This window comes from Zootoca vivipara, chromosome 7, assembly GCF_965207765.1.
Source record: "Zootoca vivipara chromosome 7, rZooViv2.hap1.1, whole genome shotgun sequence".
Lineage (NCBI taxonomy): Eukaryota > Metazoa > Chordata > Lepidosauria > Squamata > Lacertidae > Zootoca > Zootoca vivipara.
Genome location: NC_142590.1, coordinates 5,328,512 through 5,352,805, shown reverse-complemented (window position 1 = coordinate 5,352,805; position 24,294 = coordinate 5,328,512). Strand labels below are relative to the sequence as shown.

The following is a 24,294-nucleotide window of genomic DNA, read 5'->3' as shown; positions in this document are numbered from 1 at the left end:
GTATTAAATAATATGCCTCCAAAACTAAAGGGATACTGGATTTTCTCATGAAATGCAGTACATGAAATTGCAGAATGAAAGCCAAGAAAGAGAAGAGTGGAAGGGGAAATAGGTGTTCTTACTAAAAGCACCTTTACTATGCCTTTGACTTGACCAACACACTCTGGCTCACATTAAATTGTTATGCCAACTACTGCAGGCAACAATTTCCACACTGTCCTTGGAACGTAGATGACTGATGTAGGGTGGGTAGAGGAAGTGCAGAAGGGGACAGGTTGAGAAGCTTTGAGAAACTCTGTGCTTAAATGACTAGAAATGTAAGTTTAGAGTTACTAAAGGAGACAATTTGAGTGTTCCAATTTTGATGAAGAGTGCTGTATCATCAGAAACCAAGTTCTGTACTTTCAACTTTGCTTTTGATCAAATGAATCTGTTTTATACCATGGGCTTCTCTGGTTCAACACTTTTTGGCAGCAGGGGAGTGGAGTGTGTCATGAAGCCTGATGGCTGCTTTAAGAACAAGGTTTCAATAACCAGAGGGCAAATATTGTAAAGGGTGACTGTAAATGAATCTGCTTTATCTTGGAAAACATATTTCAAAACTAATGCTGCAAAGACTGAGCGGACCTAAAAGTAACTGGCAAAAAAAGATACCAGAGCTGAATTTGAAGCAGGCTATTCAGACCTATCATATGAGGCCACAGAGACATGGTGTGGGGAGGTATCCAAACTCAAAAGAGCGCAAATTTGACTAATGTCATTGACGAAACTGAGGATTCCAACGTGTACCTGGATAAGATCAGATCAGCATTGGCATCCAACAAGTCAGTGGTGCTGCAGCCCCTAGAAGCTAAACTTGATTATCTGGTCAAATAGCTGACATTTCTTAAAAAACAAATGAAGTACTCAGTAGGGCTGCGCGTTATCTGGTTTTAAACATTGTTATATATCAGCAGCTAAATACCATAATTATACTGATATATCACAATGTCTAGAATGTATCTTGGCTGCTTCTCTCCCACCACCACCACCTTAGGGAGGAAGAAGCAGCTGACATTGCCTAGCCCTGCTGAACAAGGCCCGATACCGCTCTGGTTCATGTCAGGTAGAGGGGCATTGGGGATTTGTTAAACTGCTCAGCTGGGGGACTCAGGCTCACACAAGTCAGAGGGGCTCCTCAAAGGCACAGGAAGGTAGGTAGATGGAGCCTAGGAAGGCGCTTACCCTGAACCTTCTCAGGCTCTGCCTGCCTGCACCTTTGCTGTCTGCAGGCAAGCTGAGCTGGTGTGATGTATTACAGCTCAAATTGTGTGAAAGCAGTATCGCGATCTGAACATCATACAGTACTGGTTTCAGAGCTCTAGTAGTGCTCAGTTAAGTCTTGCCGCAGCTCATCAGTCTGAACTGCAACTCCTGCAAATGGCACTGGAAGTTTCAGAATTAAAGTGAGAAGACCAATCTAATGAAGTTCAGCAAAATTTCCTCATATTAGGGGTCTTGGAAAAGGTGGTGGGAACATGCCTGCTTTTCCTGTGACCTAGTTTAACAGCTTAATTTCAGACTCTTCTCTATCTATGACATGGAAAGGGTCCAGAACCTCTTATTGGCCGTGTCTGAATTTCCCTGGGCACCAGGCACATTTCGCTACTGGTGTGGGTCCAATGCTAACCACATGGAGATTTCTGGGCACCAGGTAGCGACTGACATCTCCATCGAGTCAGCTGACTCGTGCGTGGCAAAAGATGTGCGTCTTGTCCTTCTGCACTGCTGCGCGAATCATGGACATCTTAGTCCTCCATCATCACATCAAGGAAAGTAAGTGCAGGGCTGAGTACAGATAAACTTGACTCTGCTGCAGCCTTTCCACAGGCCTCCCAAATGGAGCTGACAGAGCACAGTTCTTGCGTGAATCATTGTAAGAGCAAACTACAATCAAGCAATGTAGTTGAGTTAATAGAATCCTAGAATTGGAAGGGAACCCAAGGGTCATCATGTCCAACCCCCTGGCAAATACACATTCCGTTGTGGTGATGATAACTCAGGTTTAAGGGGCCTTTGGATGCCTAGCTTATACCGTGTTTCTCATATTATAAGACATGTCTTATATTTATTTTTTCCTCAAAAAAACACACTATGGCTTATTTTCAAGGGATGTCTTATTTTTTTCCTCCTCCTCCTGCTGCGGCCGGCATTGCTGCTGCGCCTATCACTATGTCTTATTTTCGGGGTATGGCTTATATTCCTTGAATGCTTAAAAATCCTGCTATGGCTTATTTTATGGGTATGTCTTAAAATATGAGAAACAGGGTATGAGTTTCTGAACGTGGATCTTGGGTGTGATGTCCCAGGCAAATGATCAGCCAAGAGATATTCTGGTGCATTTTGAGTACTACATGATTAAAGATTCTGTTTCTAAAGCTATTCGAACTGGCTTCTTGATGTGAGGGTTTTTTTTAATATTGGTTATTCTATCTGTACTCTTTCTGCACTAACAACAGCACTCAGTATCTACTTCAAAATCACTGAAACCACAACCAGAACAGCTTGCTCTCTACCTTGAAACAGGAGGCTCTGTATAGAAGCTGGACAACATGCCCAATGCTGGTTTTAGAAGCCTGAGGAAATCGTGGCTCCAACCTCTGTACCACAAAGAGAACCAAGACCTTCCGAGACAAAGCAGATCCATCTTCCAAAGCCAAAAGAACTAACTTGAGAGCTTCCTCCTGCATTGCTGAAAAATAAAAAGTAGCATGACAGAATGCCAGGTATTAAGAGCAATTTCAGATACATACTGCTTATTCTATTTTGTTTAGGCCTTACATAACTTACCCCAGGCTTAACAGTTCTAGTTACAGGTAGGTAGCCGTGTTGGTCTGAGTCGAAGCAAAATAAAAAAATTCCTTCAGTAACACCTTAAAGACCAACTAAGTTTTTATTTTGGTATGAGCTTTCGTGTGCATACAGAAGAAGTGTGCATGCACATGAAAGCTCATACCAAAATAAAAACTTAGTTGGTCTTTAAGGTGCTACTGAAGGAATTTTTTATTTTACCAGGCTTAATGACTACATTAGAGGTTCTACAAACCTCAGTGTTATGGTCAAGCTGTGAAATGTGGCACCCACTCTGCAAACAAGCAGCTTGAGTAGAATCCTGACAATATGCAGTTTCACTTAAAAGAAAATATTTAGTCTATATCACATGGTTTTAGAAATGTCAATAATCCAGTGTACAGGCAGGTCTGCTGTTAAAAATACTGGGAATCCCAATGCATTTTTTGCTGTACCCAAATCAAAAGAGATTACAGTATTATAACTTACAGTCTGATATTATGAAGGCTGGCAGGAACTTTGTGCAGGTTGTATGGAAAACAATGCTGAAATGTCAACTGTTTGCTTTCATACTCCGCATCTCAGCTCAAACTGAATCTGTCTTCTCATTATTTTGACAATTTAACAGTTCTGTACTCAGCTGTTGCGCTGTGTGATTAAGCATGATGAGACATGGTCCCAGGGTGGAACATGGTCCCAGGGTGGATTTGATTTACCGTAAATCAAAGCGATTTAAATCACAATTTAAATCACTAGCCAGTAAGGCTTGATTTAAATCATTTTCTTACAGAAAGGCCCATTCTTGCTGGTATAAGGTTTCATTTTTGGAATAATAAATTTTCAGAGTAGTTTTTACAGTTATATCAAAAATTACTGATTTGGTTATACTATCAGAAATACATAGAGAGATAATTATGAAATTATTGTGAGGTTTTTTTAAAAAAAAGTTAACTGTTTATATTTGGACAACTTTTCTGCTGTACTTTTTCTAGAAGGGAGGGAGGAGGAGAGATACAGTTGGTAGACCTAGGCTGCGACAGACTTGCAGAAAGAGCAGGCCAAGGAGAAACATGCTGGTGGAAAGCTGGAAAAGGGGAACCAAGGGCTAGAGCAGAGAACTTAAGGGATTCCTGCTGCAGGACTGAAGTTCCAGATAGAGACTTTATTGTTTGGAGAATGTCAGGCGAACCCTGGGAAGAAGGGCCTTGAACTACAACTAATCCTGAATGCGGCAGCTAGACTGATGACTGGGAGCGGCTGCCGAGACCACATAACACCGGTCTTGAAAGATCTACACTGGCTCCCAGTACGTTTCCGAGCACAGTTCAAAGTGTTGGTGCTGACCTTTAAAGCCCTAAATGGCCTCGGCCCAGTATACCTGAAGGAGCATCTCCACCTGCATCGTTCTGCCTGGACACTGAGGTCCAGCGCCGAGGGCCTTCTGGCGGTTCCCTCACTGCAAGAAATGAAGCTACAGGGAACCAGGCAGAGGGTCTTCTCGGTGGTGGCGATGTGGAATGCCCTCCCATCAGATGTCAAAGAGAAAAACAGCTACAGTACCAGATTTTTAGGAGACATCTGAAGGCAGCCCTGTTTAGGGATGCTTTTAATGTTTAATGGATTATTTTATTTTATTTTTCTGTTGGAAGCCGCCCAGAGTGGCTGGGGAAACCCAGCCAGATAGGCGGGGCATAAATAAAAAGATAATAATAATAATAGGGAGGCTTTTAATGTTTAATAGATTATTTTATTTCATTTTTCTGTTGGAAGCCGCCCAGATGGGCGGGGTATAAATAATAAATTATTATTATTATTATTATTATTATTACTCTTATTAGTTGCCTGGAAGCACTTCAAGGTCTCGCCAAGGACTTACAGATCCCAGTTACTATTTCCTCCACCACCACCACTCCTTTGGATTTGCTTCTACACTCAGGTGCCTATTCTGTACAGTTAAGTGTTAGTGCAGTTGCTGGAACCCAATGGGATTGGGAAGAGGTTGCCAGCCCTGAAGTGCCTTCAGCACTTGCCTCAAGTCTGAGTTGCACAGACATGCAACTGACTTGCACAATTATTATCCAGGACTAGTGGAGTATTCTGATCACAAGGTTGCACTTTCATTTTTACTGAATCATACTGAGCTACTTCGGCAGATCTATTCCACTCTAAACAATCTATTCATTGAACCTCTTGGAACTTAGCATTTAAGAGGTATGGGTTTGATTCTGTGTATATACATTTGCAAAGGAAATTTCCCGTTAAGAAAAGGCATGTTATCTCTGCAGACACAAATTCACACTTTTGAGAACTGCAAAAACAAGCATCTGTGATATCTTCTCATTAGAAAAACTGCCCCAGATAATCTTACGGAAACCTCTGGAAGCGCATGACATTGTGAATGGATTAATGGAATTCATTTACCAAGAAATTTAAACATTGCCTATAAAGCCTCATGATACATAATTAAAAACAAATCCTTATTTCCTGATGAATAGCCTTTGGACTATAACGTAACTTAAATAGAAAACTATCTTTAGAAAGATTTTTCTTCCAAAAGCATTTCATTTTTAAAAATCTGAGATTTTTAAAAATTCATTTAAAAAATAAATAAAACATTTTTATCCACCCTGCATGGTCCTAAACAATAGTAACAAATATTAATAGAACTGTAGAATTGGAAGGGGCCACAAGAGCCATCTGGTCCAACCCCCTGCAATGCAGGAACCTTTTGCGCAATGTAGGGCTTGAACCTATGATTAAGAGTCTCATGCTCTACCAACTGAGCTATCCTGTCAGCAGTATTCACTTAAAATATTTTTTTTAATGCGAGTGGGTACTCTAGCAGTTAAGAAAAAGCAGACAACTATATGTGTATCCCAGTGCACATGACAAACAGCCCTCCTACCGAAGCTGAACAGGTCTGGGTTTGGCCAATGCCTGAAAGAGTCTACCTGGCAACGCATGTATGCTGTCTTGGCTTATAGGATGAAAAACAGGATATAAATAGAACAAAAACAATAAATCTATATGTTGAGATTATCATAAGTCCCCTCCCCCCCCAGCAAGGAAGATTTTGTCATTTGCAATAAAGAACAGGGTGTTTTCAGTAGTTTTCCCTGGGCTGTGGAATGACCTTCTATGAAAAGTGTGATGGTGCGCTCACCTGGCCTTCAAGCAATTGCATAAAGCCCAGTCACATACTGAAGTCTACCAGTTATCTAATAATTGGCAGGGTAGTTGTAAATGTTTTTATTATTGCTGCTCAGTGATGTTTTAATATTAAGACTACAAGATATTTTGAACCTGGCGAAAGTCAATATATAAATATTTTAAATAATACATGGAATTTTCCAGGGTTTCCATTTCATGCATCCCACTTCTCTGAATCCATATCTGTGAAGTTCAACCTGTCAGCAGTATAAGGAACAGATATTTAGAAGAAGAAGAGTTTGGATTTGATATCCTGCTTCATCACTACTCGAAGGAGTCTCAAAGCAGCTAACAATCTCCTTTCCCTTCCTCCCCCACAACAAACACTCTGTGAGGTAAGTGGGGCTGAGAGACTTCAGAGAAGTGTGACTAGCCCAAGGTCACCCAGCAGCTGCATGATATTAATCAGAACCATACTCACAGTAGACCCATAGAAATCAATGGACTTTTCTTATTGATCAGTTCAACTAAGTAGTATTTTAGTCATTTAAATTTGTAAGTAACCAAATTCACTAAATCGCTTAATTTTTGTTACTGTACCAAATGCCATGGCTTGAGTGATATATACCTGGTCCAAGGAACTGGCAGCCTCTGGCCCTCACTGCAGCCCAGAGGTTGGAAGAGAGTTGCTGGGGGTTCTGGTGCTGAAGAATGAGCTCTGTGACAGTTCTTTCACCCAGAGATCGTGCTGCACGCATAGCCCTGATTCGCCCTTCTTCCTCCACTAACTGGCAGTGGACTAATGTCACAAGTTTCCTTTGCATGGGGCGACTGAGTACACTCTGAGTGGTGCTGTTCAGTCCCACACCTTTAAAAAAAAACAGAAGCAGGGAAGTTATTCCTCAGTTTCTCAGGGGCAATGCAAGGCTTATAGTCCATTGGCGGGTTAGTGAAATGGTACTTCAGTCTTAAGAGATTTATAGCCTATAGAATGTCTTCGGTAGATATCCCTTTTTCCCTAGTTAGTGATAAACTAAAAAATATTCACTTGTAAACTAGCTTCCATGAAACAAAAACATTAAAAGGTCACTCTGGATAAGTGCATTACAAACGAACTGGAACTGTACAAAGTAGGCCTGCAAAATAAGTTTTAATAGATAATCAGGCAGCAGATTTGTTTCTAAAATCCTCTATTTTTAATATATTTTTACAACTAAATTTGTTCTTGTTTTCTTTTTTCTTCCCAAAATTAATTCCTTGTCTTTGAAATGAATTAATTTAAATTATTTTATTGCCCTTCAAAGTAGCTGCACTGTTCTCATCATGAAGAACTCACCCACATTTCTCTGTCTCACCCACCCCACCCGTTTTCCGCAGTGCAGCTAACAGAGACAAGGGTTGAGGAAACTCTGTGAACACAGTAGTTTATCACTTGAAAAAAGTCATTAAAAAGGGTATTCCTTATAAGAAATCACACGAATAAAACCCCAAATAGCATTGAAACTGCAACTTAAACCACGTGTAAGATGGGGCAGCAGAATTTATTTATTTTTTAAGTGTCAAACATTTCTGCAGGTCACTGAAATGTCCTCCCTGTTTTACAAATATGCAAATTCATAAAGACTTAGCTGATCGTTGCTGGCATCTGTCTGTCTCGAGCGTACCTACTTGGGGGCGGGGTCAAACCACTGCATCAGCAGCACCAAAGTGACCTGCCTGGGGTGCAAGCCTGGGCAGTGTGTATGGAGGTCCTGGGCTGCCCAGATGACCCTTCTCTCTCAGCCTTGCTGATGTGGTCCAAAGGAAAAGAAAGCAATACTTTTGGCACCAGCTTGTCAGAAGGAGGCATACAAGACACCATCCAACCATTTTAGGGACTTCACTCTGGATTTGTGTAGAGTCTACTCCTTAGCCCTTTTTTCTCCCAAGATCAGTTTTTCATTCTCCTAGATGGGCTACTTTCCCAGGCTGACGAGCCCCATCTGACCCTCTTAGCTGATGAATTAGCTGATTAAAATTTGCATAGTTAATCAACCAAGGGTAGGGCCCACAGTAACACCTTCTGCTATTTCTTCTTGCTATTTGAAAATGAGGAAAAACAGTAAGAATTTTTGAACAATCTGATTGCTGAATTTAGCACTAGCAAATAGCCACTCACCTGGTCACCTGCGACAGAGATCTTCTGGGCAATCAGAGTTAACTTGCCTAAAATGAAAGCAAGTTGGTTCCTTTCGGGCTACTGATGTGCCACAAAGGTATTGTGTAGGGCAGGCTGGCTAGTAAAATATTGTGTGTGGTAATATTTTGATTCTATTTGCAGTTTTTCTTTTCTGACATTACTTCTTTGGCACTCAAAGTGATTGTGTTTTCAGCTGCAGGTTTTCATCCAATGTAGTCAATGAAATAGTGTTGGGGGTATTTAAAAAAACCAATAGATGCTGCTTAACTGTTTTAGTTTTCTTATAATGTAGGAAAGAGCACATATTCACCTCTTGCACTGCTGAGTGGTTTAAGGTACAAGGCTAGTTCTTCCACACATTTCTTGGCTTCCTCATAATGCTTGGTATCTTCAGCGCCACTACGTAGAGTTATTGGCTGCTGTTCTGGCACCTGTGTATAGATAACAATCAAAGTACAAAAGTGAAGAGGCTAGCAGTTCCAGTCATCTACCCCATCAACTGATGAAAATGCAGTGCATCTCTAAAACTATTTTAACTTTAAATAACACATATAACTTTAATACAAAGACGGATTGAAAGAAATTCAAAGCAAACATTCAAACATACTTTTACAGTGAGCCTATCAAATTCATCACATTTGTACCATTCAGTACAATAGTTGCCTTGCAACTATTCCTCAAATTTCCTTCTATGACAAAAAGACAATTTATTTTTTAGCATATCTGAAAATATTTTCCTTTTTTATTCATTTCCAACCTTTCTGTATCACCTTCCTATAAAAAGATTCATGGCAGCAGGCACTGAAATCAGGAGGAGTTTCTAAAAATTATGTTAGCATCCTCTTCAGTATGGAAAACTAAGAAAAAATGTTCAGTCTCAAAAGTGGTAGTAACGGTAGCCTATTACTTTGCCTCCACTGATCAATAGCTTATTACTTTGGTTAAAGATGTAGCCAAAATGTAGCCAGAGTCCTGTGTTTTCAATAAACTGTAACTTAATGACAAGGGAAAGTGGGAACTTCCCATCTATCCTATCCATACGCAAATCTTCAGAACTCCAGCAATTATTACAGGATTTGATATCGGACGGAAAAAAAGTAATGATGTCTGAAGCATCCCTGTTTACTATTTTTGACAAGCTACTACTAACATAAGCATGGCTGTTACTAAGAACTGGTTCACACATGACATTTATATAAGGTTCCAAGTTTGCAACCTGGAGAATGGTAAAAATAATAACAAATCCGTCAATACAATAGAAAGGAAAGCGATCATGGCTTCTCTAACTAATCCCCACCCCCAGCACGTTTTGCTATCCAACACCAGCCTTCTCCTGCAGCCAGCAGGATTTAAGGTAGACTGCATAGCAGGTGCAGAAGGCGAGGGTGGCAGATTTGGGGCATTAATGGCAGGAGCGGGACCTGAAGTTACCTTCTCTCTTGAAACACTGGGAATTTAAGCAGGTATATATTGTGGTGTCTCTACCTGATGCAGGAATCGTGGTTGGGCTGCTTCATCCTTCTCCCTCTCTCTGTCTAGGGAAAAGTGGAAGGAGTTCACCCTCCAAACTTGAGGGCTTGCCTGCCTCTGAGAAGGAGAATCCGCAGTGCAGACAGCACATACCTACTAAGCTTCATCACTGCTCTTTTGCCTGATCTCCACCACTCCCCCGGTGTGATCTTCATAATTGCTCTTTTGTGTGATCTTTACCCCCTCCCCCCACACCCTACATAGTTCCATGTTTCAGACATTGTGATATATCACTAAATCACAATGTTTAGCTGGTGATATATTGCAATGTTGAAAACCAGATATTGCCTAGCCCTACTACTGGGATGACTCTTCATCTTCTGGTGGAGGTGGAAGAAGCAGATTGCCAAGCTGTCCAAGGAGGAGGAAGGTAGCCAGTAGCAGCACCAGCTGGCCTGGAGATTGCAGGCAAAGGAACAAAAGGAGCAGGGCAGCTATTGGGTGTCTGTGACAACTTGTTCTGGCTGTCCCTCTGCAACTCAACTGGGCATCCAACACCTATGTTCACATTGTAGGCAGCAGTGCCACTTGTCTGTGGCCAAGTGAATTGCAGTGCAACAAGATTACATTTTTATTATATATACAGATACATTTGCTCATTCCACAGTAAACAAATCTGTTGGGGGGGGGGGGAACAGGTTAAGATACCCTTACCTGAGCACCCACAAGCTGCAGCAAGGCTGAGTTCACAGGAAGGTGCTCGATGTCTGTATTGATAGTGGTCTGGTCGAAGGGGCATGCCTTCCGGTGGAGCTTGTTCAGGCACATCTTGCATACTGTGTGGCCACAGCCCAGGCTGATAGGCTTCCGGATTGTTTCGTCGAATGTTTGTGTGCAAATAGGGCAGGAAAGAAAATCCGTCCATTGTGGAGCTTGTACAGGCATTTCTTCAGGCGTTACTTCACAAGACAAAATCTAAAGCACAGATTCCACTGGAATCAACTTTTTTTTGAAAAAAAATGTTTTTAAATATTTTCTGTAAGTACAGACAGTCAGCACATAGTGTGAAATATGACCTGAAATGTAAGCAAAAAGGAAGAAGAATAAGAATAAGTTAATGTCTATAGATGTTGTACTATAAGCCAGGGGATGAATCTATTTAACCAAGGCATCCAATGGTTTTCACAGACTTCTTGGGAGTAGCATGTTCAATTTTATTCCCAAGACTGGTGAAACTTTCAGAAAACAATTTACCCCCAGCCTGGGAATCAGTGACCCAATTCACATGTCACATTTAAACTACAGTTTAAAAGCAAGTTTTGGTTTAACGCGCTAATAGATGCTGCTAAAAGTTCCCGGGGTGCTGCCCCATTGACAAAACAAGCTAGAGTCTGCATTGTCATATTATCTGAACCTAAGCTTGTGGTTTGTTTCCCGAGCAAACCATGAGCGCTAAGCCGAGAATGAACGTGGTTCAGGCGATATGACAAACCAGACTCCAGTATGTTTTGTCTGTAGCACAGCCAAAGGAGGTGTGGTGAACTGCCATTGTCTGGAGTTTTGGGCTGGGTTGTCATCAATATGCTGATGACACCCAGATCTATCTGTTGATGGATGGCCGCCCTGCCTCGACTCCGGACACACTGACCAAGTGCTTGGAAGCTGTGGCTGGATGGCTATGTGGGAGTCAGTTGAAGCTAAATCCTTCGAAGACAGAGGTCCTCTGGCTGGGTTGGGTTGGGGGGCCAACTCCCATCTCTTGCAGGGGCTCAATTAGTGCCAGCGCCTTCTGTCAAGAGTTTGGGTGTAACCTTCGACACCTCCCTTTCCATGGAGGCGCAGGTTGCAGGCACAGCTAAGGTGGCTTTTTTCCATCTCCGCCGTATCAAGCAGTTGGTCCCTTACCTCTCTCGCCCTGATCTGGCCACAGTGATCCATGCGACGGTCACCTCCAGGCTTGATTATTGTAACTCGCTCTACGCGGGGCTGCCCTTGAAGCTGACCCAGAAACTCCAGCGGGTGCAGAATGCCGCGTCGAGGCTCCTTATGGGGTACCGGCCGCGGGATCACATTCATCCAGTGCTTTACCAGCTGCACTGGCTCCCGGTGGAGTACAGGATCAGGTTTAAGGTGCTAGTTTTGACCTTTAAAGGCTTGGGACCCTCATACCTACGGGACCGCCTCTCCTGGTATGCCCCCACGGAAGACCTTAAGGTCCACATACAACAATATTCTGGAGATCCCGAATTGGCCTCAACTAGGGCCAGGGCCTTCTCAGTATTGGCCCCAACTTGGTGGAATGCTCTTTCACAGGAGACCAGGGCCCTGCGGGATTTGTCATCTTTCCACAGTGCCTGCAAGACAGAGCTGTTCCGCCTGGCCTTTGGGTTGGATTCAGTCTGACCCCTGTGTTTTCCTCCCTCATGGTTTGGATTTATGGACTACTTAAAATGAGACTGCATTTTAAATTTTAAATTTCAATATTGTATTTTAATCTGTATTTTAATTAATTGTTTTCTTTTATGTCTCATTGTAATTTTATTGGTGTTAGCTGCCCTGAGCCTGGTTTTGACTGGGGAGAGCGGGGTATAAATAAAAATTTATTATTATTATTATTATTATTATTATTGAACCTTTGAGCAGCATGCACACTGACACTGATCATTCACATTAAACCAGTTTGTTTTAAACTATGGTATCATGGGACATGTGAACTGGGCCAATGTTTTACTGTATCAAGCAGAATACTGCAAATTGGAGGTCAGAGTACCCAGTATCTTTCAGAAGAAAAGATCCCTAGATTTTTGGCAGCAGTGAGGCAGGAGGGGAATTGCCTATGTGAAAGAATTTGATGAAAGCATGCTAAACTTTTCACTTGGCCACAATAAACATTTTAATACAGCCTCAATCTAAGGATCCTTATTCTTCTGCTTTGTCTCCTTCTAGAGCTTGCATACATCTTATTTCTTATTTCTGTGCTGAAAAAGGGTCCTATTGAAGGAAGGAAACCATGCCTTTTTTCCAAAACCTGTTATTCCATGTCCATCTACAAGTTACCAGAGCACACTGCCCTGTGCCATCACTGCAGCACGTGACATGCGTTAGGCACAGGCACACTGTGCCAAGTAGATGTTATTTCCATAACCCTGACCTATTATGGGATAAACTCTGTCCACATGGATTAAATTGACCTGAAGCGCAATATGGGCAGGATTACATCTAGAATGACATGGTGCAGCCATGGTGAGCATTTCCCACCTTCCATGATTTTGCAATTTCATCTGGCTATGCAAAAGCATCTAGGATATTTTCTCAAAGGACTACAGAACGCATACCAACATGGTGGTGTATCAACTGCCTGAGTAGAGCAGGAAACACCGGTCAACCCACAATGTTACTAGATCACAAATATTTTTTCCTAAGCCTCTCTCTTCAGGCACATCTGGCTTAAAATGCCAAACATCTGACAAAGCTTTCATGTCTGGTTGTCTGGAAAGAGTTTTTACTCAACACAGATAACCATGTGAATGCACAACTAATATAAATAATTCCCCCACCCCCATCACAAACAAGTAGGAACACCTTTCGATTATCTGCAGGACCAACCGTAGAATCCTAGAGTTGGAAGGGGCCCAAGGGGCATCTAGTCCAACTCCCCCCAATGCAGAAATCTCAGCTAAAGCATCCATGACAGACGGCCATCCAACCTCTGTTTAAAAACTTCCGAGGAATGAGAGTCCACCACCAGTATCAATAAATTTGAAACTGTGCTGAGGTAGCACTAGATTCTGTTAAGTTATACAACATTGCATATACCGTATTTTTAGTTCCATAAGATGGACTTTTTTCCTCCTAAAACAGAAGAGGAACTGTCTGTGCATCTTATGGAGCGAAAGTGTGGTCCCTGGAGCCGAATTGCCCAGGGGCTAAAGGCAGATCGTGCTTTTTAAAAAAAGAAAAAGAAAGAAAGAGCTAAAGGCTAACAAGAGGGAATGAGCTGAAAGGAACCGGCTCAGCAGCTGATTGCAAGAGATCGGGGAGGAAGATAAGAGAGCTAGCTCCCTTCCCAAGGGCTTGCCTAGGCCTCAATTGTTGTCTGCAGAGGGAGACATGTGACTGGCTAATTAGATTATCTGTAAGGAAACTGTAGAAATGGGTCCATTTACTTTCCTATAGAAGCTGCAGAACTGTGAGTTGAACCCCACAAAAACAGGATTTTATTCCCTTTGCAAGGAAACTCGGCAACTTTGAGCTGATCCTTAAAAAAATGGAGCTTTCCCCCTTTGCAAAAAAGATGCACAACTCTGAGCTGACCCCCCCCCTAAAAACGGGGCTTTTCCCATTTGCAAAAAAAGCTGCACAACTTTGAGCTGATCCTAAAAAAAATGGAGCTTTCCCCCTTTGCAAAAGAAGCTGTCTCAAATATTTAATTGGGGGGCAAAGGCACCTAGGTCTCTAGGAGTTGACTGCTATGCCTAGGTCAATTCAAGAAAGCAAAATATTTCCCCCCCCCTTGTTTTCCTCCTCTAAAAACTAGGTGCGTCCTATGGTCAGGTGCGTGCTATGGAGCGAAAAATACAGTATTTGTTTTGCACAGTTTTATATACAGTGGTGCCTCGCTAGACGAAATTAATTCGTTCCACGGGTCTTTTCTTATAGCGAAAAATTCGTCTAGCGAATCCCATAGGAATGCACTGATTTTTTTTTTACCTTTTTTTTGCCCATAGGAACGCATTAATTGAATTTCAATGCATTCCTATGGGAAACCACGATTCGCTAGACAAATTTTTCGTAAAACGCATTCGTCTAGCGAGGCAACCTCCGCTCGAAAAATCCTTTCGTTAAGCGGAAATTTCGTTAAGCAGGGCATTGGTTAAGCGAGGCACCACTGTATTTTGTTCCTTCTGGTCAGAGAGGGGCAAGGAAGCACCAAGTTCCTAGGCAGCTTGGCTATGAGGTAGGATGATGGCAATGGCTGTGATACTCAAAATATGACATTTCTCAAGATATGGCATTTTTACTCAGTCCCCAATTTCAAGCTTTGGCTGTGCTTACAGAGCAACTTAAGTGTTCATGCAGCGCTAATTATTAGTTAATGTTACACAGCAAATACATTTAGTACAACAGCATTTTTTCATGTACTTTTCATTTACTTACTATACAGTTACTAAATGTTAAAAAATGTATACTCTCTTAAGAAGACCCCCCTGAAGACTATGCACCTTTTAACATGACTGCCCACAGAGGCATTCTTATATTCAGAAGTGATTATCCTTGTTTTCAAAACCTAACAACAACTGGACCTTGATAAACTAGTTGGGACGAGGTCTAGTGATCAAGGCTAAAGAAACTGTTTTCTCATGATATCTCTGTGCACCTCATAAAAGAAAAGAATCACAGACTACTTTTCAAACACTGCTTTCAGAGAAAGCAGACAGAATAGATAGATGATAGATAGATAGATAATAGATAGACAGATAACTAAATATACAGTGGTACCTCTACTTACGAATAACTCTACTTATGAAAGGGATAACTTGGCAGCTATGTTCTACTTACGAACGGAGCTCCGCCAGCCATCTTGGATGCAGTTTACTTACGAATTTTTAGATAGGGTTGCTTTGCCTTACGAATTTTTTCTCCCAATGCATTCCTATGGGATTCAACTTACATTTTTTTCCGACTTACAGATGTGCGTTCGGAACGCAATTAAATTCGTAAGTAGAGGTACCACTGTAGATATATAATAACTTGAGACACAGTAGCTACATTCGTACATCATGCTTAAGTTAAATCTTTGTTTAAACAAAACTGCTTTATTACCTATGGTTTAAAGTTGGCTTATTTTGAAACTGACCATGGTTAACATTAAATCACAATCCCCAGTTCTGACAAAAATACCAGCTAAGTTTAAGTGAGACAGAAAGCAAGTTTCTGAACTCCTCCAGACAACATGGGAGGGGAAAGGGGAGAAGTGTCTGTGGCTCACTGCAGCTTGTGCTCACTGCACTAAACCATGATTTAGCACAGGGGAAGCCAACATGGTGCCCTCTAGTTGTTGCCACTGATCATGTTGTCTGGGGCTGGCAACACCTGCAGGACACTATATTGGCCACCCCTTGTTTAGCATAAAATGCATATTCAATATAGATACAATCTCATAAACTTAGCCAGTTTTATTATACACACATGATGGGAGGAAAATAGAGACTTGTATATGGTCAACCAAATGAGTATGTAGTCAATGAGAATGATCCTGAAGTCAGGGACTACCTGACTTAATAGTCTGTACTCTTAGCTGCTATGCTATACCAGTACCTTGAAATGCTTTCATTGCTGAAATGCCAGTGTGGAGATGGTAAGCTACATGCTCTATGTTCAGAAAGTCCATGGTTCAGAAGGTTGCTAGTTTCTTGTGCTTCACAGGAAGTAACCATAAAATCAAGAGGTAATGGGTGCGTTTCTCAAGACACTTTCATAAGCTTCCTGGCAAAGTTGAACTATGCAATGAATCATTTAGTGAGAGGAACAGTTTTTTGTTTTGTTTTTAAATACACCTCTTTTGCACACAAAAATCATACAGCTCTTTTGATTTATGATGACAGGCTCTTTTATTTCCACCAGCCAATATCTGCAAGTGCACAGCCTTAAGGATACCTCAAGTAAATAATCCTCCAACCAGATCCTAGGGCTCAGTTTAAACTAGACAGATCAAAACAAATGCATCTGTCATGTGTGCATATTCATTAATTGTGTGTAAAATACAGGGAATGCATTGGTCATGGTTTTCAGCATCCTGATTCACAATCCACCTTCTATAAGAAGACACATTTCCAGTCCTTGCTGCTGATAAGAGACAAAGTGTGGTAAATCTCTGAAACTTGCAGGGAACTTCAGTGGTCAGGATGCAAATTGTCACTGCCTATATGATTAGCAGAGCAGGAATAAATAATAATCATTATTTATTTGTCCAGTTCTGGGCACCACAGTTCAAGAAGGATACTGACAAGCTGGAACGTGTCCAGAGGAGGGCAACCAAAATGGTCAAAGGCCTGGAGACAATGCCTTATGAGGAACAGCTTAGGGAGCTGGGTACGTTTAGCCTGGAGAAGAGAAGGTTAAGGGGTGATATGACAGCCATGTTCAAATATATAAAAGGATGTCATATAGAGGAGGGAGAAAGGTTGTTTTTGCTGCTCCAGAGAAGCTGACATGGAGCAATGGATTCAAACTTCAAGAAAGAAGATTCCACCTAAACATTAGGAAGAACTTCCTGACAGTAAGAACTGTTCGACAGTGGAATTTGCTGCCAAGGAGTGTGGTGGAGTCTCCTTCTTTGGAGGTCTCTAAGCAGAGGCTTGACAGCCATGTGTCAAGAATGCTTTGATGGTGTTTCCTGCTTGGCAGGGGGTTGGACTGGATGGCCCTTGTGGTCTCTTCCAACTCTATGATTCTATGATTAATTACCCATCCTTCACCAGCATGTCCCAGGGTGGGTTACAACAATTAAAACACAATGTTAAAAGCAGCTTTTTAAAAACTTACAATTTTAGGTGGGTCATAATATACAACTCAGGTGTCAAAAGCCAGAGTAAAGAGGGGCATTCACCAAAAGCTAAATAATGAATAAGCCCAATACACTCTGTGGGGAGCGAGTTCCACAACTTAGGGGCTGTCACCAATAATGCCCTCTCCCAACACACTGCTACCCCGAGATTCTGTGAGCAATGGAACAACCAAGAGGGCCCCACTGTTGATCTTAATAACTGATTCTGTAGGGAAGGAAGCGGTCTTTCGGGTATTTGGGGCTTGAGTCATATAGGGCTTGAATTTGGCCACAAAAGAAACAAGCCACTTGTGCAGCTTTTTAAAACAGTGGTCATGTGATGTCTATATGGCATATAGCCAATAATTTGGCCACTGCATGTTAGACCAGTTAAAGTTTCTTAGTTGTCTTCAAGGGCAGCCCCAAGTCACCAGAGTACAGTGGCCAAGTCAGCTTCAGTTTATTGGCTCACACCCAGTGTTTGAAATTAAGCTGGGCGCCAGCTGCATTTTGCACCAGACTATTGGCCACTTGCAACCAAGTGAAAATGCCTGGGTGCCAGGATGGAGCCTGACATCTCCACCACCTGGAGCTGCATGCCTGGGGATCATTGATTGAATCTTGACTGTTTTCACACACTAATACAACATCCTGAAGAATTCTATCCATTATATTTTATCTGCACAATCAGAATGAATTTTAGAAACCAGAAGGCTTTTTCTGTGCAGCAGAAGCAGTGAATGATGTTATAGTTAATTGATGTAGTTTGTTTGCTTTCACTTCCCTCACCCCACTGTCCTGCTCACAGTTTTGAAGAATATTCTTACTTTATGAATGGTCTGTGTTAAGAAAAAGAGGCTGGAACAGGCGGGTTGTCCCTGGATAAAATTACTTTTTTGCTTTAAGTTCTCAAAGTTCTTAATCTAGTTCAAGGTTGGCCATCTGAAGTAGCCAGGTGTTTAACTGAAAATCAATCACAGTCAGTTCATCAACTGAAAAATAAGACTTCAGAGTCATTTTGCCCCAAAATGGCAAACAGACATTCTGTTTTGGCAGCTATAACCTTGGTTTAAGAAGCCATTTGCCCCTAGCTTATGCAGTCATGGGAAAAAAGTGCACCCTCTTTGAATTCTGTGATTTTACTTATGAGGACATAATAACAATTATCTGTTCATTAGCAAGTCTTAAAATTGGGTAAATACAACCTCAGATGAACAACAACACATGGCATGTTACACCGTGTCATGACTTACAAAAATAAAGCCAAAATGGGGAAGCCATGTGTGAAAAACTAAGTACACCCTTACTGCTTCCATAGAAATTAAGGGGCTAAGTAGCAGACGGGTGCTGCTAATCAAATGCCCTTGCTTAATTGGTCATCAGCAAGTCTAACCTCCTCTATAAAAGTTGAAGTTTCAGCAGATTGCTGGTCTAAAGCAGGCATAGGTAACCTTGGCTCTCCAGATGTTTTGGAACCACAACTCCCATGATTCCTGACCACTGGCCCTGTTAGCTAGGGATCATGGGAGTTGTAGTTCCAAAACATCTGGAGAGCCAAGGTTGCCTATGCCTGGTCTAAAGCATTCAGGTATGTTTTAACACAATGCCAAGGAGGAAAGACATCAGCAGTGCTCTGAGAAGCAATTGTTGCTGCCCACGTAACTGGGGAGGGTTCTAAGGCCATCTCCAACCAATTTTATGTCCATCATTCTACAGTGAGAAAGATGATTCAAAAGTGGAAAACATTCAAGATAGGTGCCAATCTTCCCAGGAGTGGACGTCCCAGCAAATTCACCTCAAGGTCAGACCGTGCAATGCTCACATAGAGTTACTGCTGCTAAAGGTGGTTCTACAAGCTGCTGAATCATAAGGTGTGCATATAGCTTCTCCATTTTTGCTTTATTTCTGTTAAATAAATCATACCACAATGTAATGTCATGCATTGTTCATCTGAGGTTACATTTACCTAATTTTAAGACCTGCTAAGGGACAGATGATTGTTATTATGTCCTCATACATAAAACCACAGAATTAAAAGAGGGTGCACTTTATTTTTTTCCATGACTGTATATCTGAATTTCTAACACTGCTCAAATTCAGTCAGTCACCACCTCCAAGCACTGATCGAACACCTCAGCCATCTCTTCTGATTCAGATGGAACAGAGCTGGGTGTTGCCTGCATATTGATAGCACTTCACTCCACATTAGATGACAGCTCAGAGGCCTCACAGCATGGCAGAAGAAGATGGAACCATGCAGGACACCACACGACAACTCCCATGGGACTGAAAAGCAGTCTTCCCTAACTGCTTTCTGGAATTGGCCCTGGAATAGGAGCAGAACCACTAAAGCACAGTGCCCCAACTCCCACTGAAATGCTCCAGAAGTTTAAAAATCATGCAAAAACAGCCATGTAAATGCAGTAATTATCAAAAATTATACAGGTTGCAGAATATTTTTTTTCCTGGTACACATCATAGGTTACCAGAAAGGTTTTATTTTTTAAAAGTACAGAACACACCACTGGCATTTCCCCATTAACAAATGTAGTTAACACTTTCACAAAAAGAACCACAAACCAATTCACTGCAGGTCTGCCATTTTTTGTTCAACTGACATTTATTTCAAAATATATAATAACAGACAAATAAAAATTTGTCTCCTGCACTTCAAAATCCTCATTCTAAGAGCGCTGCAAAGCTTTCACAATTCAAACATCTCTCAAAGTTAAAATCACAACTACACCTTTATAAAAGTATGACTCAGTTGCAACATACATGAAACGTTTCGAGTTTCTGTTACACAGAATTTCCACAGCTATACAGAACAGTGAAACAAAGACTCTCTTCTGATCAAGTAAAATATGCCACATGATAGTGGTAGAGAAGTTTGAACATTGAAAAAACTGGACCTTACTTTTGCTTCTGAAGCGCCTTGATTACCACAGCCACACGAGCTAATATCCTTTACTTAACAAAATATCAAGAACAAAATTTGGGGCACAACTAGCAGTTGCCTCAGCTGCAAATCCATAGAAAATTTTTATTGCACCAGAGGAAAAGAGAGAAATTATATCCTTACATCAGGGATATTATATGCATATGTCCTATGGTGACTTCTGGGGATAGGTACCCCAAACATTTGACTTGATGTTGCAAATAGGCATTTTGGGAAATACAGTAAGCACTTGAATTGTTAACCTTTCAGGGTTATTATATAAATTGTATAAAATGCCTATTTGCAACATCTTTCCAACTAAGGAAGAAACATTAGGAAAAGAACCAGTGCAATTCACTACCTAATCACCATTTTAAAGTAACAGCTGCTACGATACTGAACATACATGGCAAAAAGTGAGTACACAAAAAAGCTCTTTATCAGGTAATCTTTGGGACCAATATGGACATATTCTCAGATAAAGCCTCTAACATAATGTCCTGTTTAAAATTCCTTTTCCACAATTTTAAAGGCAATGCAATTCAAGACACATTTACAGCAATATTCAGTGATACAATCCCAATGTGTTGCATCCTACATACTTTCCATTTCTATCTAATTCTGATATCACTTATTTTTATTTTTAAAAAATCGTAGTCAAACATTATTACAAGTTCTAAAGAGTATGCAAAACACAGCCTCCATAAACTACATAAGCTAGCCTTCCCCTAATAAATGTATAGTTCTGAAGAACCAGAATATTAAAGACACAGTGATGAGTTCTCCTGCACAGATCCTGTTTTATTGAAAAAGGGAATATGTCTCCCTTTAGGGAACACCTCACATGCTCCACAGTTGCTGATTAGAGTCCTTGATATTCCACAACTTGACAAGTCATTTTCTTCCAACACCCAATAATCCATCTCCCTGATTCAGCATAAGGGCAATATGATAATCATCTTGTCATGATCTTCAGAATGCCAGATTCTGCCCTTCCTCGAGTTCATTATTAGTGGGGATGTTGATCCAGTAATAAAAAGGTAGGTTACAGGATTGCTTGGAAATTTGAAGGTGGTGTTTTTTTTCAGGCAGGCAAAGTACTGGATTTTCTCTCAGGCTAGTGCTTTCCCCCCTTTCCCTTCTTTCTTCCATTTCTAAGCCTGTCATAGGAAAGGGGAGAGATGTCTCTAACGGCATTTGCAGGGAATGGAGGATACAGACTTTCTGTCATACTTCCTTGGCATGATCTTTTTCAGGGCATTTCTTACATCTGAGACAGTAATAGAGACATGGCGCTTCTTTTTCCTCAAGCGCTCAGCAGCCAAGGACACCTTCTTGTAGAGGTCATGCACACAGAAATGCAAGATGTTCTGGGCTTCGTTGGTCATTCGAACACTGTCAAGCCGCAGTTTCTGTGCTTTCTTGGATGGCCTTCTGTCAGGGAGCTTCTTTCCATGGCCATGTTTTGCATGCCTCCCAAGTATCTTCCCCCCTCTGGGCCTTCTCTGCCTATACTGTGTCCTGTGCCGTTGCCTTTGATGCACCTGGCTTTTTTTCCTGGTTCTCCGGGTGGTAGCAGCCATTGTTTGACTTTAAGTTCACACAGCCAAATTCCCCGCCTGCCTGAAAATGCTCATACCCTGTCCCCTGAAATAATCTTATATAGTTCTGGCTATTCAAATAAGCAACCAAGTGCAAGCCCAGTGATTGGCTGACAAGAACAAAGCCCAACTTAAGCGCCTCATAATGACTTAACTGTGATCCATTCATCCTGTACTGAAATGGGAGATAGTAACAGCTCTACTAACCGTGTTGTGGCAGGATACTGGCACAACTTGTTGTCATTTGAACTTACTTAGAATGAAGAAGGCTGTTTATATATACCACTAAGATGTCTTCTTACTATAACCACTTTGAATATATTATATTAAAGATGACTAATATTCTCTCAGCCATTCCCTTACCCCTATTCCAAAAGCTAATGTAACTTTCTAAGTCCTATAGCTGTTCTGTAGGCAATGCAGAACATTTTTGAAAATGAAAGATAAGAAATTCTGGACAGAGAACATGACACATTTCTACTTCTGCCCTCGAAAAGCGATGAAACACTTACAATGAGGTTCGCAGAAGAATCTCACTGGAATGGTCACTGTGCATAGGCCAGAATTTCATGAGAAGTGAACAGTGGTAAATTTGGACCTGGAAAACTTGGGTTTGAATGTATCAGAGAGACTAGGGTACACAACAGTCCAATTATGATTTCCCTGGTTAGAATATGGACAGCCATTATCAACCTAGGTGGGCTCACCTATGCAAGGAATGCAATTAACATAAAAGATGGAAAATATCTGGTCCAAAAGATGTTTGCAGAGTGACTCATTTCCCCCTTTGTTCCTGTCTGACTTTCCAGATGAAGACAAGAGCACCCTGGCCCATAGCACCAATTAGGTCATTAATAACTTTATCCAAAAATGTTAGATGTTAGGACATTCTAGGAAACTTAGAAATTCTTTTTTAAACTATGTAGCTTGGATGAAGTTGGGAAAAGGCCAAATATTTAGCAAGCGAGTAGGAAGATTTGGCCTAGGATTCTCAATCAAATCACTTAGTTTGCTTTGCTATTCTTAATCCACATTGTTTTCTTAGTGAGTATATCTAACATTCTCAGAGTAGACCCAATGAAATCAATACATTTCTATTAGTCTCCTTTTAAACTACAACTCCTATCAGCCCCAGCCAACGTGACCTGTGGTTAGAGATTGTGGACATTTTATTCCAAAATGTTTGGAGGACACCAGGTTGGAGAAAACTGGTCTAGAATCTTAAGGCTACCAAAAAATCACAATGACAATACCACCATGGTAGTCTAGAGACAACAGACTGCCATGCAGATGACAGTACAAGTAAAGAATAAACTCTCACCACCAAGGGCCAGTTCCTATGATAAAATCATCACTTATAATCAATTAAAATGAAAGGCCATCAGTTAGACAACATAAGACCGGTCAAAGTATGACAAAAACATCTAGCAAGCTTTGGAGTTCTTCAGGATAGATGCTAAGCAAACAAAGAGTGGGGAGAAAAACAAGCTGCCTTGAAGTTGAAGCCACAAAGGCTGTGCCTTCAAGTGAGCTTGCTTCTCTCCCCATGCCTGCTTGCTTAACATCCAACCAGATGGTGAATAATGAAGGAATCAAAAGCTACTTCATTATTTTGTGATATTTGGGTTGGCTCTAATAAAGACAGCTCAACTGTGGATTTTGGAATGCAATCTACTGAAAACACATCTGCATGACAGCCACTTTGTCAATGTTCCAGAATCATTAATCACACAGACAGCCCCCAAAGAATTGTGGCACTAATCATAATGCCACACAATCAGTCATAATCCTCCCAAATGAGTTTCCGCACTGCAGACTATATGACCTCTGGGGTCCCTTCCAACTCTACATTCATATGATCTATGATTCATAGGTAAAAGGTAAAGGGGCCCCTGACCATCAGGTCCAGTCGTGTCCGACTCTGGGGTTGCGGCGCTCATCTCGCTCTACAGGCCGAGGGAGCCGGTGTTTGTCCGCAGACAGCTTCCGGGTCATGTGGCCAGCATGACAAAGCTGCTTCTGGCGAACCAGAGCAGCACACGGAAACGCCATTTACCTTCCCGCCGGAGCGGTCCCTATTTATCTACTTGCACTTTGATGTGCTTTCGAACTGCTAGGTGGGCAGGAGCTGGGACCAAGCAACGGGAGCTCACCCCGTTGCAGGGATTCAAACCGCCGACCTTCTCATCAGCAAGCCCTAGACTCTGTGGATTAACCTACAGCGCCACCTGGGTCCCTTCATATGCTGCCCTTAATTCATTTATTAATTTATATCCCAAATCTGGCCTTCTTGCATATTTTTCAGGGCAGTCTGCAAACACTGTAAAATTCTGAGTAAGACAATGTTTAAGAGCCAGCATAAACAAGCTGGCAACAAAAACCTTAACAATTTTAAGCTTCCATTTAAGATTAATCACAGTTTACAATTACATCTGGATACTAACACTGAATACTAGAATTACAGCTGAATATTTAAACTTAACTATGGTTTGCTTAGACAAACCTGATTTTGGAATTATGGTGTGAAGTTGGATTGTTCCATAAAGCAGTTAAGGTTAACCAGTTTGCCTGTCCAGGTTTG

At 41.5% G+C, this 24,294-nt stretch overlaps 1 protein-coding gene across 3 annotated transcripts in view; it reads right to left on the bottom strand.

Moving 5' to 3' along the window:
* The window catches only part of RC3H1 (ring finger and CCCH-type domains 1), a 59,969-nt gene that overhangs the window by 26,084 nt on the left and 9,591 nt on the right, over positions 1-24,294 (bottom strand). For all 3 annotated transcript variants that reach the window (XM_035122423.3, XM_035122421.3, XM_088674851.1), the window contains 4 exons: positions 10,343-10,704; positions 8,469-8,589; positions 6,608-6,847; positions 2,556-2,731 (listed from right to left, as the gene is read on the bottom strand). In XM_035122423.3, coding sequence (XP_034978314.1) covers positions 2,556-2,731; positions 6,608-6,847; positions 8,469-8,589; positions 10,343-10,573 — 768 coding nt within the window. In that variant the 5' untranslated portion in view covers positions 10,574-10,704. The remainder of the gene's footprint in view (positions 1-2,555; positions 2,732-6,607; positions 6,848-8,468; positions 8,590-10,342; positions 10,705-24,294) is intronic.